The sequence below is a fragment of the Bombina bombina genome, chromosome 11 (assembly GCF_027579735.1).
Source record: "Bombina bombina isolate aBomBom1 chromosome 11, aBomBom1.pri, whole genome shotgun sequence".
NCBI lineage: Eukaryota > Metazoa > Chordata > Amphibia > Anura > Bombinatoridae > Bombina > Bombina bombina.
This window is the reverse complement of record NC_069509.1, coordinates 127172901-127190575: the sequence shown is the minus strand read 5'-3', so window position 1 is coordinate 127190575 and position 17675 is coordinate 127172901. Positions and strand designations below refer to the sequence as shown.

The window sequence follows — 17675 nt, the reverse complement described above, 5'->3', positions numbered from 1 at the left end:
CCCACCCAAATAGCTAGACATACCAGCATTTAGGTGAACAAAGAAGAACCTTTTATTGGGGAAAACGCACATCTTTTATACACAAAACTCATCTTGGCCCTGGCCGTCCCACAATTTCCCCGCCATTCCCGTCCCTCCAGACAGGCTGGCGCCATCCCTAGAGTTTATTGTTCCCTAGTGTCCAGTGGCATATGCTTGATTTCGGGGTGATCCCGGGGGAGCATTGGCACTTCCAGTGTTATTGGAAAGCCCTTGGTCCCCAGAAGCTACAGTCCAAAAAGCGACGTGATCTGTGCTGTGGACCGGAGTTAGATGTAGGCAAACAGACACCGGGAAGGCCAGGGAGAATAGGGGTTGTAGGGGAATCTGGAAACCCCGGTTTCCAATGGCGCTTCCCTCCGGCAATCACCCAACTTCTCACCCACCCTAAGGGGGATCAAACCCCAAAAGTTCGGGGACAAAGGGCCACTGGAGTGACCTGTGTCAAAGGACACCAGTAATCCGGGATGATGTGGCCGGCCGCTAGTTTCCGGGGCCCAGCCGACCAAAGGAGAATGTGGCAGTAAGGGACCGGCTCCTCCAAGATGAGATCCCACATGCCAAACAAGGGGAACAAAAGGACCTGGGAGATTGTGGTTGCTCTGAGGAGCCCAAAAACGCTGAGAAACAAGAGGGGGTGAGGTAATAGGGGGTGGACGAGTTTAACCCTTGCAGCCCCGTATCAGTGACACCATCTTTCACAGCAGTGTGTATGACCTATTGCTATATCGGCAATGGGTGTTAAGGACAAACAAAGAGGCATTTTCACAGAAATATTACATTTTTGAAATACAAATCTTTAAATGGTTCAAATGTAACTAATAACTTATGTCCATTTAAAGAGACGACATAGCACATTATTTTAAAACAAATGGAACTTACGTTTGTGTGATATAATAGCGCATTCTTCTTCTGAAAGTGCCAAAGAAATCCCTGACTCAGGCACTGTTTACTGCTCTATATATAGATGCTCCACTGCATTATGCACATACCAACCCTAAACCAGCAGCTCTCAGCCAAATTATGGCCAGTTGCTGTTTAATCAATGGGTGGCATCATTTTGGAGATCAAAGGAAAACTCTTGGGTCAGTAGTTCCACTTGTGTTTACAGAAGGAAGAATTTTGTCTTCCCTACGCTAAGTTTCTTTAGTTTAAACCTATATATACAGTATGCTTTTAAAAGTCAAATTAAAGGGACCATTTTTCATATAACTGTATGTAATAGACACTAGTATAAAGAAGAATATGCCCAGATACTGATATAAAAATCCAGTATAAAACCATTTAAAAACTTAGAAGCTCCCAGTTTAGCACTGTTGATGAGGTTGACTGAGGCACCCAGTGAAAGGGGCTGGAAAAACAAGAAGAGCAGACCCTCCCCCCTTCCCTGCATATGAAAAGACAGATAACAACATAAACAGGAGCCAGCAGGAATATGTAAACGCATGCATACATCTGACACTGTGGGGCTTGGTTAGGAGTCTTAAAATCAGCACAATGTTCTTAGAAAATAAGCAAAACTATACTTTGTTACAAAAACACTCCCATATGGGCTATATAAATGGATAATCTACAAAACATTTATGCAAATAAAAATCTAGTGTACAATGTCCCTTTAAATCAGTGGGAGTTATGTTTGTGCCTTAAAGTTGCTGCTATGTGCAGGATTGATCTAACCAATAAAGTATTTTTTGATAAACATTGATTTGATGGGGCTGTCTTACAACAGGTAATGATTTCTACAAAATTAGTTTTAACATGTATGTATAATGTTTCTTCAGAGTTACCACTGTGCGATACAAGGGTAGGAACCTGCGGATCAAGGCTCCGATGTGTAGAGCATTAAAAAAGCTGTGTGACCCAGAGGGAAAGACAGGTAAATTGACAAAAAAAATATCTTAATTTACTTTACTAACTCACTTCTGAAACTGATACATCAGAGATGTTATGAATGGCTTAGGGGTAGTGACTTGTGGACCATGACCATCAGCTACAGAGGGGGTCATGTCTTTTCTTTTGATTGCTTGAATGGAATAACAACTAGAAAATGTCAAATAGTGTTGCTAACTTGGATGGTTGGTGCTATAGGTAGGTCATTTATAGTAAACGCTCCCCCTTTTAAAATCAGATCTGGAATGTTAGTGATATTTCTCCAACATTGGTGTGTCCGGTCCACGGCTTCATCCTTACTTGTGGGATATTCTCTTCCCCAACAGGAAATGGCAAAGAGTCCCAGCAAAGCTGGTCACATGATCCCTCCTAGGCTCCGCCCACCCCAGTCATTCTCTTTGCCGTTGCACAGGCAACATCTCCACGGAGATGGTTAAGAGTTTTTTGGTGTTTAAATGTAGTTTTTATTCTTCTATCAAGTGTTTGTTATTTTAAAATAGTGCTGGTATGTACTATTTACTCTGAAACAGAAAAGGATGAAGATTTCTGTTTGTAAGAGGAAGATGATTTTAGCAGACAGTAACTAAAATCGATTGCTTTTTCCACACAGGACTGTTGAGATGAAGTAACTTCAGTTGGGGGAAACAGTTAACAGACCTTTCTGCTTAAGGTATGACTAGCCATATTTCTAACAAGACCATGTAATGCTGGAAGGCTGTCATTTCCCCTCATGGGGACCGGTAAGCCATTTTCTTAGTCAAATATAAAAGAATAAAGGGCTTAAAAAAGGGCTTAAAAACTGGTAGACATTTTTATGGGCTAAAACGATTGCTTTATTGGGGCATATTATGCAGATTCTAGCTAATAATTGGCATTATAATCTTGGGGAACGTTTAAAAAACGGCAGGCACTGTGTTGGACACCTTTTTTTAGTCTGGGGGCCTTTCTAGTTATAGACTGAGCCTCATTTTCGCGCCATTACTGCACAGTTGTTTTTGGAGAGCAAGGCATGCAGATGCATGTGTGAGGATCTAAGAATCACTAAAAAAGCTTCTAGAAGGCGTCATTTGGTATCGTATTCCCCTCTGGGCTTGGTTGGGTCTCAGCAAAGCATATAGCTGGGACTGTATAGGCGTTAATTTAAGGGTTAAAGCTCTGAAATTTGGTGTGCAATACTTTTAATGCTTTAAGACACTGTGGTGAAATTTTGGTGAATTTTGAACAATTCCTTCATACTTTTTCACATATTCAGTAATAAAGTGTTTTCAGTTTGAAATTTAAAGTGACAGTAACGGTTTTATTTTAAAACGTTTTTTGTGCTTTGTTGACAAGTTTAAGCCTGTTTAACATGTCTGTACCATCAGATAAGCTATGTTCTATATGTATGAAAGCCAATGTGTCTCCCCATTTAAATTTATTTGATAATTGTGCCATAGTGTCCAAACAAAGTAAGGACAGTAATGCCACAGATAATGATATTGCCCAAGATGATTCCTCAAATGAGGGGAGTAAACATGATACTACATCATCCCCTACTGTGTCTACACCAGTTATGCCCACACAGGAGGCCCCTAGTACATCTAGTGCGCCAATACTTATTACCATGCAACAATTAACGGCTGTAATGGATAACTCCATAGCAAATCTTTTATCCAAAATGCCTACTTATCAGAGAAAGCGCGATTGCTCTGTTTTAAACACTGAAGAGCAAGAGGACGCTGATGATAACTGTTCTGACATACCCTCACACCAATCTCAAGGGGCCATGAGGGAGGTTTTGTCTGATGGAGAAATCTCAGATTCAGGAAAAATTTCTCATCAAGCTGAACCTGATGTTGTGACATTTAAATTTAAATTAGCGGGTGGCGGACATAGTAAATAAAGAGTGGGAAAGGCCCGGCATACCTTTTGTTCCCCCCCCCTATATTTAAGAAATTATTTCCTATAGTCGACCCCAGAAAGGACTTATGGCAGACAGTCCCCAAGGTCGAGGGGGCGGTTTCTACTCTAAACAAACGCACTACTATTCCTATCGAAGATAGTTGTGCTTTCAAAGATCCTATGGATAAGAAATTAGAGGGTTTGCTTAAAAAGATTTTTGTACAGCAAGGTTACCTTCTACAACCAATTTCATGCATTGTTCCTGTCACTACGGCAGCGTGTTTCTGGTTCGAGGAACTAGAAAAGTCGCTCAGTAAAGAATCTTCGTATGAGGAGGTTATGGACAGAGTTCAAGCACTTAAATTGGCTAACTCTTTTGTTTTAGATGCCGCTTTGCAATTAGCTAGATTAGCGGCGAAAAATTCAGGGTTTGCTATCGTGGCGCGCAGAGCGCTTTGGCTAAAGTCTTGGTCAGCGGATGTGTCTTCCAAGACAAAATTGCTTAACATTCCTTTCAAAGGTAAAACATTATTTGGACCTGATTTGAAAGAGATTATTTCAGACATCACTGGGGGAAAAGGCCACGCCCTCCCACAGGATAGGTCTTTTAAGGCTAAAAATAAGCCTAATTTTCGTCCCTTTCGCAGAAACGGACCAGCCTCTAATTCTGTATCCTCTAAGCAAGAGGGTAATACTTCACAACCCAAACCAGCCTGGAATCCAATGCAAGGCTGGAACAAGGGTAAGCAGGCCAAGAAGCCTACCACTGGTACCAAAACAGCATGAAGGGATAGCCCCCGATCTGGGACCGGATCTAGTGGGGGGCAGACTTTCTCTCTTTGCTCAGGCTTGGGCAAGAGATGTTCAGGATCCTTGGGCGCTAGAAATAGTTTCTCAAGGTTATCTCCTGGAATTCAAGGAACTACCCCCAAGGGGAAGGTTCCACAGGTCTCAATTATCTTCAAACCAAATAAAGAGACAGGCATTCTTACATTGTGTAGAAGACCTGTTAAAGATGGGAGTGATACATCCAGTTCCAATAAGAGAACAAGGAATGGGATTTTATTCCAATCTGTTCATAGTTCCCAAAAAAGAGGGAACATTCAGACCAATTTTGGATCTAAAGATCCTAAACAAATTTCTCAGGGTACCATCGTTCAAAATGGAAACTATTCGAACGATCCTACCTACTATCCAGGAAAATCAATTTATGACTACCGTGGATTTAAAGGATGCGTACCTACATATTCCTATCCACAAGGAACATCATCAGTTCCTAAGGTTCGCTTTTCTGGACAAGCATTACCAGTTTGTGGCACTTCCATTCAGATTAGCCACTGCTCCAAGGATTTTCACAAAGGTACTAGGGTCCCTTCTAGCGGTTCTAAGACCAAGGGGCATTGCGTTGTACCTTACTTGGACAACATCCTGATTCAAGCGTCGTCCCTGTCAAAAGCAAAGGCTCATATGGACATCGTCCTAGCCTTTCTCAGATCTCACGGATGGAAGGTGAACAAAGAAAAAAGTTCTCTGTCCCCGTCAACAAGAGTTCCCTTCTTGGGAACAATAATAGATTCCTTAGAAATGAGGATTTTTCTGACAGAGGTCAGAAAATCAAAACTTCTAAGCTCTTGTCAAGTACTTCATTCTGTTCCTCGTCCTTCCATAGCGCAGTGCATGGAAGTAATAGGATTGATGGTTGCAACAATGGACATAGTTCCTTTTGCACGAATTCATCTAAGACCATTACAACTGTGCATGCTCAGACAGTGGAATGGGGATTATACAGACTTGTCTCAGACGATTCAAGTAGATCAAAAGACCAGAGATTCACTCCGTTGGTGGCTGACCCTGGACAATCTGTCACAGGGAATGAGCTTCCGCAGACCAGAGTGGGTCATTGTCACGACCGACGCCAGCCTAGTGTGCTGGGGCGCGGTCTGGGAATCCCTGAAAGCTCAGGGTCTATGGTCTCGGGAAGAGTCTCTTCTCCCGATAAACATTCTGGAACTGAGAGCGATATTCAATGCTCTCAGAGCTTGGCCTCAACTAGCAAAGGCCAAATTCATAAGGTTTCAGTCAGACAACATGACGACCGTTGCATATATCAATCATCAGGGGGGAACAAGGAGTTCCCTGGCGATGAAAGAAGTGACCAAGATAATTCAATGGGCGGAGGATCACTCCTGCCACTTGTCTGCGATCCACATCCCAGGAGTGGAAAATTGGGAAGCGGATTTTCTGAGTCGTCAGACATTCCATCCGGGCGAGTGGGAACTCCATCTGGAAATCTTTGCCCAAATAACTCAATTATGGGGCATTCCAGACATGGATCTGATGGCGTCTCGTCAGTACTTCAAGGTTCCTTGCTACGGGTCCAGATCCAGGGATCCCAAGGCGACTCTAGTAGATGCACTAGTAGCACCTTGGACCTTCAACCTAGCTTATGTATTCCCACCGTTTCCTCTCATCCCCAGGCTGGTAGCCAGGATCAATCAGGAGAGGGCCTCGGTGATCTTGATAGCTCCTGCGTGGCCACGCAGGACTTGGTATGCAGACCTGGTGAATATGTCATCGGCTCCACCATGGAAGCTACCTTTGAGACAGGACCTTCTTGTTCAGGGTCCATTCGAACATCCGAATCTGGTTTCCCTCCAACTGACGGCTTGGAGATTGAACGCTTGATTTTATCAAAGCGTGGGTTTTCAGATTCTGTAATAGATACTCTGATTCAGGCTAGAAAGCCTGTAACTAGAAAAATTTACCATAAAATATGGAAAAAATATATCTGTTGGTGTGAATCTAAAGGATTCCCATGGAACAAGATAAAAATTCCTAAGATTCTATCCTTTCTACAAGAAGGTTTGGAGAAAGGATTATCTGCAAGTTCTCTAAAGGGACAGATCTCTGCTTTATCTGTTTTACTTCACAAAAGACTGGCAGCCGTGCCAGATGTTCAAGCATTTGTTCAGGCTCTGGTTAGGATCAAGCCTGTTTACAGACCTTTGACTCCTCCCTGGAGTCTAAATCTAGTTCTTTCAGTTCTTCAAGGGGTTCCGTTTGAACCCTTACATTCCGTAGATATTAAGTTACTATCTTGGAAAGTTTTGTTTTTGGTTGCAATTTCTTCTGCTAGAAGAGTTTCAGAGTTATCTGCTCTGCAGTGTTCTCCGCCCTATCTGGTGTTCCATGCAGATAAGGTGGTTTTGCGTACTAAGCCTGGTTTTCTTCCGAAAGTTGTTTCCAACAAAAATATTAACCAGGAGATAGTTGTACCTTCTTTGTGTCCGAATCCAGTTTCAAAGAAGGAACGTTTGTTACACAATTTGGACGTAGTCCGTGCTCTAAAATTCTATTTAGAGGCTACTAAAGATTTCAGACAAACATCTTCCTTGTTTGTTGTTTATTCTGGTAAAAGGAGAGGTCAAAAAGCGACTTCTACCTCTCTTTCCTTTTGGCTTAAAAGCATTATCCGATTGGCTTATGAGACTGCCGGACGGCAGCCTCCTGAAAGAATCACAGCTCACTCCACTAGGGCTGTGGCTTCCACATGGGCCTTCAAGAACGAGGCTTCTGTTGACCAGATATGTAAGGCAGCGACTTGGTCTTCACTGCACACTTTTGCCAAATTTTACAAATTTGATACTTTTGCTTCTTCGGAGGCTATTTTTGGGAGAAAGGTTTTGCAAGCCGTGGTGCCTTCCATTTAGGTGACCTGATTTGCTTCCTCCCTTCATCCGTGTCCTAAAGCTTTGGTATTGGTTCCCACAAGTAAGGATGACGCAGTGGACCGGACACACCAATGTTGGAGAAAACAGAATTTATGCTTACCTGATAAATTACTTTCTCCAACGGTGTGTCCGGTCCACGGCCCGCCCTGGTTTTTTAATCAGGTCTGATGAATTATTGTCTCTAAGTTCAGATACGGAGTAGTTCCTTAATAAAAGGGTATCTACCCTTTGAAATGGGACTGGAGTTTTAAGTAGTCTTGTCAGCCTCTCAGTGAGAGCATTAATGAAAGTTAGGGTCTGGAGATGCATGGAAAGTCTTCCTTCGAACCCATCCAGACCCGTATTAACAGCTCGTAAGCAATCAGTGTTGACGAGTTTTACTGCCTGCTTCCATCACTCAAGTCCATGTCAGGAGCGATTCTGCAAGACTGTCAAACTTGAGAGAGTCTCTCCCTTCTCCCTCTGTATTTTTTCTGTATTTTTGTTGCTCTCTGTTTTCTTTTAACACCTACCCCCACTCCATCTTGCCAGCTAAACAGCCCCCCAACTTGCTGCTGTATTTAATGGTGCTCGCTGCGCCCCGACCGCACCCAATGCCACAAAACTTTGCTCCAGAAATCGCCGCTATTACGACGCCAGCACCGTCCACGCGCTCAACACCAGTAGATCGTCCACCTGCCACCACGCATCCCTAACCAACACTTTCGGACCCTTCACCTGCCACAACTGCTCCTTCCCCTCCCTCCGGACCACAATCCAATCAACTTACCCACCCAAAACAGCCGCAACTACCTCAACTGCATCCTCCTCAACACCCGCACCATCCACAAGCACACCCTCAAAATCTGGAACCTGCTGGACTCCACCTCCCCAGACGTCGCCTTCCTTACCGAGACCTGGCTGAACCCCGCATCAGCGCCGGACATCGCCACTGCAATACCCGACGGCTACAAGATCTGCCACAAAGACCGCAGCAACAGACCTGGAGGAGGCATCCCCATCATGCACAAACACACCATCCAAGTCACACCCAGCTCTGACGACCACTCACCAGGCCTAGAACACCTACACTTTAAGATCCAGGTCAACCCCAACACCACCCTCCGCGACACCCTCATCTACAGACCTCCCGGACCTCGTCCTGCCTTCTGTGACTCTATCATCGACCACATTGCACCCCATGCCCTCACCTCAATGCATTACATCCTCCTCGGTGACCTCAACTTTCATATTGACAACCCCGTCCCCAACGATCACACCACCTCCACCCTCCTGGAAATCCTCAGAACCATCGGAACTGAAGCAACTCGTAAACTACCCAACCCACGCAGCCAGCCACACCCTCGACCCAATCTTCTCCGCAGGCAACCACATCTCAGTCAATCACATTATCGAACTCCTCTGGACTGACCACCACTGCATACACTTCTCCTTCAACAACCCCACCACCCTCGTCCCCCTAAAGATACCATCCAGCTGCCAAACCATCATCAAGGCCAGCTGGTTCACTCCGACCCTTCAGGACTCCAAACGCTACTGCAGACGATTGCAAAAGAACCTGGAGATCCAGCAAGACCCTTCTGGAAAAAGTTGCCTTTAAGGAAGCAATCACCACCCACCACCACCTCATTAAAACCGCCAAAAAAACAGCCATCCAAGACAGAATCAACTCTAATGCACACAACAGCAAGGAGTTGTTCTCCGTCATCAAGGAATTCTCTAAACCCAACAGTGATACCCTCACTGCACACTTCCACCGCAAGATCCTCGACATCTGATAGTTTCACACCTCATAACTCAACCTCCACCACCCAAATTCACACCCCACACGGACTATCTTTAGCCCCCTCACCACACCACCCTCAGAATCATGAAATCCATCCACTCCGGCGCACCCTCGGACCCATGCCCCATCACATATTCAACAAAGCAAGCGACACCATCTTCCCTGATGTCCGCTGCACTATCAACTGCTCCATCAAAACTGGCACCTTCCCGGATGTCTGAAAGCATGCGGAACTGAAACCCCTGCTTAAGAAACCCTCGGCAGACCCCACGGACCTGAATAACTATCGCCCCATCTTTCTACTTCCCTTCCCGGCCAAAGTCATAGAGAAGTCCATCAACTTGCAACTTATTGACCACATTGAGGCCAGCCACACCCTGGACCACTCCCAATATGGGTTCAGAAGACACCACAGCACCAAGACCGCCCTCCTTGCCGCCACAGACATCCAACGCCATGCTCGACAGAAGAGAAACCGCCTCCTAGACATCTCAGCAGTATTCAACACTGTCGACCGCAATACCCTCCGCACCTGCCTACACGACGTCGGCATTCACAGCAAAGCCCTGGAATGGATCACCTCCTTCCTCACAGACAGGACCCAGAAAGTCAGACTCCCGCCCTTCTCCTCTAAACCCTTACCAGTTAACTGCGGTGTGCCGCAAGGCTCTTCGCTGAGCTCCACCCTCTTCGCTTGGCCCCTCTCGCTGCCATCGTCTGACGCCACAACCTCAACATCGTCTCCTACGCCGACGACACCCTGTTAATCATCTCACTCACCCGAGATCCCACCATCGCCAGAAAGAATGTCCACGAAGGCCTGACAGCAGCCGCCACCTGGATGAATGACAACCGGATCAAACTGAACACAGACAACACCGAAACCAAGAAAACAGTCACCCACGCCCTCTTTAGCAGCCGGTTGGACTACCGCAACCCACTCTATGCCGGCGCCACCATCAAACTCCAAAAGAGACTCCAACGTATCCAGAACGCCTCAGCCAAACTTATCCTCGACATCCCTCGCCAATGCAACATAACTGAACACCTAAGGAACCTTCACTGGCTCCCCATCAACAAGAGAATCGCTTTCAAGCTCCTTATCCACGCGTTCAAGGCCCTACACAACATCGGACCTGAATTCATCAACCACCACGTAAACTTCGACACCCCCGCCAGACAACTCAGATCGGCCGACCAAGCTCTCGCAGTCATCCCCCTCATCAGCAAATCCACAGCGGGCGGAAGATCCTTCTCCCACATGGCAGCAAAGACATGGAACACCCTCCCGCTGCACCTCAGACAATTCACCTCCCTTACAAAGTTCAGAAAGGACCTCAAAACCTGGCTCTTCGACTGAACGCCCATCCCCTCCCCGCCCCCTCCTCCTATACGCTTCCCTTAGCGCCTTGAGACCCTCACGGGTGATTAGTTTGCGATCTATAAGTACCCAATAGAGAGGCTGTGTTTCTGTTCCACGGCATAGATTCCTGTAAGATTGTTTCAATTTTTATACACCGATGATAACGCAGGGCCACTGTGTGGCTCCTTTTATCTGTATGGAATCAAGTGTTAATATCTCCGGAAGGGGATTAATGAACAGGGGGGATTAATCACATTTGTTTTTTATTATGTTTATGCTGCGACATGTGTGAGATGAGGCTCAGGCAGATGTTGGAACGTACAGGTTTTTACTTTCGTTTTGGATAAGCTGCGTAGCCTGTTAGGTTTGGTGCGCTTTTTACTATAGCATGGGCGGTCCTGCACGGCGCACCATGTGACCGGTTGTGGTCACACTGATTTCCTTTCTTCCTGACAGTGCGGTTTACCGGAGACAAAGCAGTTTTCTCTGTTGGGCCTGGGTCATAGGAGGTGGTGAGTGCCCCAGCCATTGGGGGTGTAAAGGAGCCATCAATCTTTTTTCTATAGTCCGATTTATAAGCGCAAACTATGGGGGACTCTATGTTAGAGGGTACTCCCTCTTTACCCAAGTCTAATACCTGTCTATATTGTGAGGAAGCTACGGTATACCCGCCTGCTCAATTATGTTCCACATGCCTCGATAAAGTAATCTTGTCAAAGAAGGTCAATATGTTTAGTACCTCTGAGGAGTCTCTGTTCCGTGAGGTGCGCACCCTACAGTCCTCTCCTATTACACATGCAACTTCCCGTAGCACTCCTAATCCTCCATCTGGAGGGGTCCTTTTACCGCCAGACTTTACTGAGCAGTTAAACGGCAGTGTCTGCGGCTTTTAGTGCTTTACCTCGCCCTGCTAAGCGCAAGCGAAAGGTCAAATATTGCTATCCTTCCCAGGGGTCATCTACTAGCTTATTGGAGTTATCTGATACCAGAATATCCGTTGATGAAGACGTCTCTGATACTTCACAGGATGCTCTTTCTGGGTCGGAATCTGATGCCTCTAAACCTCCAGCTGCGGAGTAACCAGACTTTAGATTTAGGATTTAATATTTATGCTTCCTACTAAAGGAAGTTTTGGCTACTTTAGAGGTTCCTTAGTCTAAACTGCCAGAGGAACCTTGTATTCCTAAATTAGATAAGGTCTACGAGGACAGGGTTCTTCCACAGACTTTCCTGGTTCCTGTTAAGATGGCGAACATTATTATGAATGAATGGGAGAGACTTATTTCTTCTTTTTCTCCTTCTTTTAAGAAATTGTTACTGGTTCCGGACTCTCAATTGGAGTTGTGGGGTTCCGTCCCTAAGGTGGATGTCGCTATCTCCACACTTGCTAAGCTCACTACTATCCCTCTTCAGGATAGTTTGTCGTTTAAAGAGCCTATGGATAAGAAGTTAGAAACTCAGTTAAGAAAGATGTTTCAACATATGGGATATTTGTTTCAACCGGCAGCGGCTGTTGCTGCGGTTGCTGGAGCGGCCACCTATTGGTGTGAATCCTTATCTGAGTTATTCGAGGTGAAGGAATTAATGCCTTGGGAGTGGCTAATTCTATTTGTGATGCAAATATGCAGATTATTCGCCTGAATGCCAAGGCTTCAGGTTTTTCTGTTCTAGCCCGTAGGGCACTCTGGCTGAAGTCTTGGTCTGCTGACTTCTTTCCCATTTTAGGGAAAGATTCTTTTTGATCCAGGCCTGGACTGAATCATCTCCACGGTTACTGGAGGCAAAGGTGCCTTTTTACTGCAGGATAAGAAGAACTATCCTAAGGGACCAGGTCCTAATTTTCGTTCCTTTCGTTTGAATAAATCCCAAGGTCAGCAACCCTCCACAAAGCCTGAACTATCCAAGGGGACTTGGAAACCGGCTCAGTCCTGGAATAAATCCAAGCAGAACAAGAAGCCCGCTGAGACAAAGTCGTCATGAAGGGAAGGTCCCCGATCCGACTCTGGATCTGGTAGGGGGCAGACTGTCACTCTTTTCGGAAGCTTGGTTTGGGTCCTGGAGGTCATCGCTCAAGGATACAGGATAGGTTTCATGTCAAACCTGTCTTCAAGGCCAGAAAAGAGAGAGGCCTTTTTAGGGTGCTTGAGGGATCTCTCCTCCCTGGGAGACATTGTCCCGGTACCTCTTGCAGAAAGAGGTCTGGGATGCTACTCAAACCTTTTTGTGGTCCCAAAAAAGGAGGGAACTTTTCGCCCGATTCTGGACCTAAACTGCTTAAACAAATTCCTATCTGTCCCCTCGTTGAAGATGGAGACAATAAGGTCCACCTTTCCCTTAGTTCAGGATGGACAGTTCATGACCACGATAGATCTGAAGGATGGTTACCTTCACATTCCCATACACAAGAAACACTTCCAGTTCCTACGGTTTTCGTTCCTGGATCAGCACTTCCAGTTTATTGCACTTCTGTTTGGTCTAGCTACTGCTTCAAGAGTTTTTACAAAGGTTCTAGGGGCTCTGCTTGCAGTGGACCATACTTGGACGCTATTCTGGTTCAAGCACTATCCTGTCGTCTGGCAAAAGACTTTTCGAAAGCTCTTATATTTCTTCTTTGATCTCATGGATGGAAGATAAGCTTAGAAAAGAGTTCTCTTATTCCCAATACCAGGGTGGAATTCCTGGGTACTATAATAGACTCCATATCCATGAGGATATTTCTTACAGACCAGAGACCTCCTTAAGGCCCTCTGTGGCTCGGTGTATGGAGGTAGTTGGTCTCATGGTGTTCTGCATGGACATTATTCCTTTTGCCAGATTCCATCTCAGACCACTAGAGCTGTGCATGCTGGGTATATGTTTCCGACAAGTAACGAATGAAGCCATGGACTCTCCTCATATTAAGAAGGAAAACATAAATTATGCTCATCAGATAATTTAATTCCTTCTGTATGAGGAGAATCCACGGCCCCCCCGCACGTATTCTCCGTTGGGCGGACCAAAATTGTGTTTTGTTCTTCTGGCACCATCTATACCCTGATATTTCTCCTACTTTTCCTTGTTCCCTTGGCAGAATAACTGAGATATAAAGGAAGTGGGAGAGGTATTTAAGTCTTTGGCTGGGGTGTCTTTGCCTCCTCCTGGTGACCAGGTTCAGCATTCCCACAAGTAAGTAATGAAGCCATGGACTCTCCCCATACAGAAGGAAATTAAATTATCTGGTAAGAATAATTTGTTTTTAATGTGGATATGAAATTCAAATTCCCCACGCTCTGCCTTCCACTTCAAAAGTAATTTTTTTCTGTAAACTAACAGTTTGAGCTACAACAAAAGTGCCATTTGGGGAGAGCATTGATTGGACAACAATTCAAACCGTTAGCTCACAGAAAAATTTAATTTTGAAGTCGGTGGTGGAGTGTGGGGTATTTGAATTTCATATCTACATTAAGAAGTAAGTTTTTATAACGCATGTTCCTTACAACTGATGAATTAAACTTCATCTAAAATATCACTGACATTCCAGATGTTTTTTAAAAAAATGAGTTAACCATCACTTTAACGAAACAGTGAAATCAAAATTTTACTTTCATGATTCAGAGAGAACATGCACTTTTAAACTACTTTCCAAATTGACTTCTTCCGTTTGCTTCGTTCTGTTGGTATCCTTTATTTTAAAAAGCATAAATAGGCTTGGGAACAGCAATGCACTACTGGGAGCTAGGTGCTGATTGGTTGCTACTCATATATGGCCCTTGCCATTGGTTCAGTTAGATGTGCTCATCTAGCTCCCAGTGAGCATTGCTTTTCTTTCAACAAAGGCTACCGAGAACCAAAAGCAAATTTGATATTTGAAGTAAATGGGACAGTTGTTTCAAATTGTATGCTCGATCTGAATTATGAAAAACATTTTGGGCCCATATCTTTCTAAAACTATATGCGAGTTGCTAAAAATACTTTCTTCACCTTAGGTCTTAGTGATGAGGAAGACCAGAAGCCAGTGCGGTTGCCCCTTAAAGTACCTGTTGAACTTCAGCCTCGGAACAACCAGGCTTGGGCTCGTGTGCAGAGCTTGGCACAAAATCCGCGGCTCAGGTAAAAATCGTGCATCGTTTCCATTTTTCTTCCATGTTTTGCTCCTGAGATTGTTATAATAGTTTGATTGTTTTTATTTTTTTGCAGATTTCCCATATCAGTATGTCTATTATATTATTTTTCTTTCCAAAGGCAGGGAGAGTCCACAACTTTATTCATTACTGTTGGGAATATCAACACCTGGCCAGCAGGAGTAGGCAAAGACATCCTAGCCAAAGGCTATAAATATCCCTCCAACTTCCCCCATACCCCCAGTCATTCTTTGCCTGTTGTCACTATACGAGGATGGCAGAGAAGGTGTTAAGAATTAATAGAACATTTAGTCCTCTAATGGGTATTTTCCCTCTAAGACAGGACTGGGGTTATGGAGTAGCCATGTAATTCTCTCAGTGAGAGTTATGGTGAGAGTTACCAGATGTCGCAGGGAAGTTCTCTGTCCTCTATCTGATAAAGCTTAGTGCTAACACCCCCTTGGTAATCCAGTGTTAGTGTTTTACACTGCTTTCGCTCAGGTCCCTGTCAGAAGAGGAGGAGTATACTGTCAAACCTTGAGGTGCTGTTTGCTGCTCCACAGCACGGATCCTGGAGGGTAAGTCCTTTTATTTGTTTATATGAGGCCCCAAGGCAGAACATAGATATATATATTTTCAAATCTTACCATCTTCTAACCTGACCTATTGAAAGCAAATGCCGAATTCTGAAATGTTGCCATTGTGGAGTAAATAAACACATTATAAATGAGCTGGTGCTTCGATGTAACAGCCTATTTAAAACTGTATTATATTTCAGAATGACCTGCAGCAAAAATTTTCACCAAAAAAAATCTCATCGCAGAAAGTGAAAAAAGTTCTGCATCTGGGATGTGAGGGCGTTTGGCCCAGTGGACTACATAAAACCTATTATAAATGGGACTTTTTAAGATCACAGTGTGACACCTCCCTCTAATAGGATCTGGGGACACATAGATACCTCCGGTATGGAGGTTACATTTATTGAGCAGATGGGGGCTTACATGTGCTGCTTAGCTCCTTTAGCCAACCTCTGAACACTTGTGAGAGATATTTTGGAGAGGTTTATTGATGGCTCATGAGGGACATTTAACTTTACTAGCGCTGATACGCTACTCAGCCGTTAATCAGCTTTGTGCGCTTTTACTTTGTCAAGGGAGCGGTTTTTTCCTTTTTGTGGTCACATGACCGTGTGCAGTCGGATAATCGGACCTGCGTGAGAAGTGCTCTGCCAATTTAGCTCTATTCCTTTGTTGCATGGAGATCGTTCTAGGGAAGGTTACTGTTCAGCCTGGTCCTTAGGTGACGGCAAGACGTTCCAGCTAAGGCTGCAGGACAGAGGTGCCTTTTTTAGACATTAACTGTGTGTGTGTTAGTCATTATTGGATCACAACACCCATTATATAGGACTCGGATATTAATCCCACTGAGGGTTCTCCTATTACTGTTTCTAATTCCTGCTTATATTGTGAGGAGAATATAGTCTGCCCTCCTGCACAATTCTGCTCTCAATGCCTAAGTTTGGTTTTAAAAGCTAAGAAGGGGTCCAAGCCTTTCTCTCCCTCTGGAAAACTTTTCTTTTACAAGATATGACGAGTCCACGGATTTCATCCTTATGGGATTACGCCTCCTGGTCAGCAGGAGGAGGCAAAGAACACCACAGCAGAGCTGTGTGTGTATGTATGTATGTATATATATATATATATATATATATATATATATATATATATATATATATATATATATTGTGACAGAACCCAAGGCATAGTAATGGAAGGTGTCTATATTCCCTCAAAAGTGCTGCAGTGCGGGGTATGGTCTGACAACCCCAGGGAGAATTTTTATGTTTGTTTGCCACATAGAGAAAATATGTGATTTATTTCTGGGTCCCTGGGGTGGAGTATTTGGAGAGTAGGGTGGGCCAGTGCTCCACCCCGCAGTTTGCAAGTAGCACATTATGTCAAAAAGTCCAGTCCAGGAATTCTGTCTGACTCAGCTAGCTACTAACCTGCATATGGTAATTAACAGCAGGTGCTAATAAAATCCCCAGTCAGGGGTTGAGAGGTAGATTTGCCAGCAGTAAAGGGAAACTGCAAACACTCTCCTGAGAGACTGAGAGGAATTATCTCTAAAGGACAAAGTTTGAAAGGTCTGTGCAATTATTACTTTTGTGAAAAGCTACTTAGTGCAGACAGTTGTACTTGTTAGTAAGTGCTCAGTGGAGCAAGCCTCTTTTGTTTTGTTTATGTTTATTTTGCCTGGTTTTTTTGCCAGACCTGATAATAAACAGACTGTATTTTATAAAGCTACAACCTTGTGTGGTGTTTCCAGCTTTGAGGACTGTGTGTTTCCAAGATCCCAGGTCACTATATATATATATATATATATATATATATATATATATATATATATATATATATATATATATATATATATATATATATATATATATATATAGAGAGAGAGAGAGAGCTCCTCCATTCCCTCCCACTCCAGTCATTTTATTGTTTTTAAATGGTGCCAGTGAGTACTATTTTTCTCAGGGTAGAGCATCAGGTGTTTCAACAATGGGAACGGAGGAGATTCTACATTCTCGCTTCATTTCCCATGCTGGTGCTGCCCTGCTGATGGTCTTGTCAGATATTACATAAGGCCCTATTTGTCCCCACAGATCTACAGGAGGTGATGACAAGAGACCTCTTCTTTATGTGGGACAGGTTCATGAGGTGATCAGCACTGCGGTATGTACAGTCTTTTTGTTTCTGGGGAGACAGTGTAGCTCAGAACAGACTGGACGTTAGTTGCTGCAACACAAAAGAGGTAATCAACTTACAAGAAGTTTTATTTACCTAGCTGTTTCCTCTCTTATACTATCTGTGTATAGCAGT

General features: G+C 44.3%; 1 protein-coding gene across 2 annotated transcripts in view; it reads left to right on the top strand.

Annotated features, from left to right (window-relative positions):
• Window positions 1–17675, top strand: part of CRAMP1 (cramped chromatin regulator homolog 1) — a 205516-nt gene that overhangs the window by 64751 nt on the left and 123090 nt on the right. For both annotated transcript variants that reach the window (XM_053694749.1, XM_053694748.1), the window contains exons 7-8: window positions 1821–1915; window positions 14656–14779. In XM_053694749.1, coding sequence (XP_053550724.1) covers window positions 1821–1915; window positions 14656–14779 — 219 coding nt within the window. The remainder of the gene's footprint in view (window positions 1–1820; window positions 1916–14655; window positions 14780–17675) is intronic.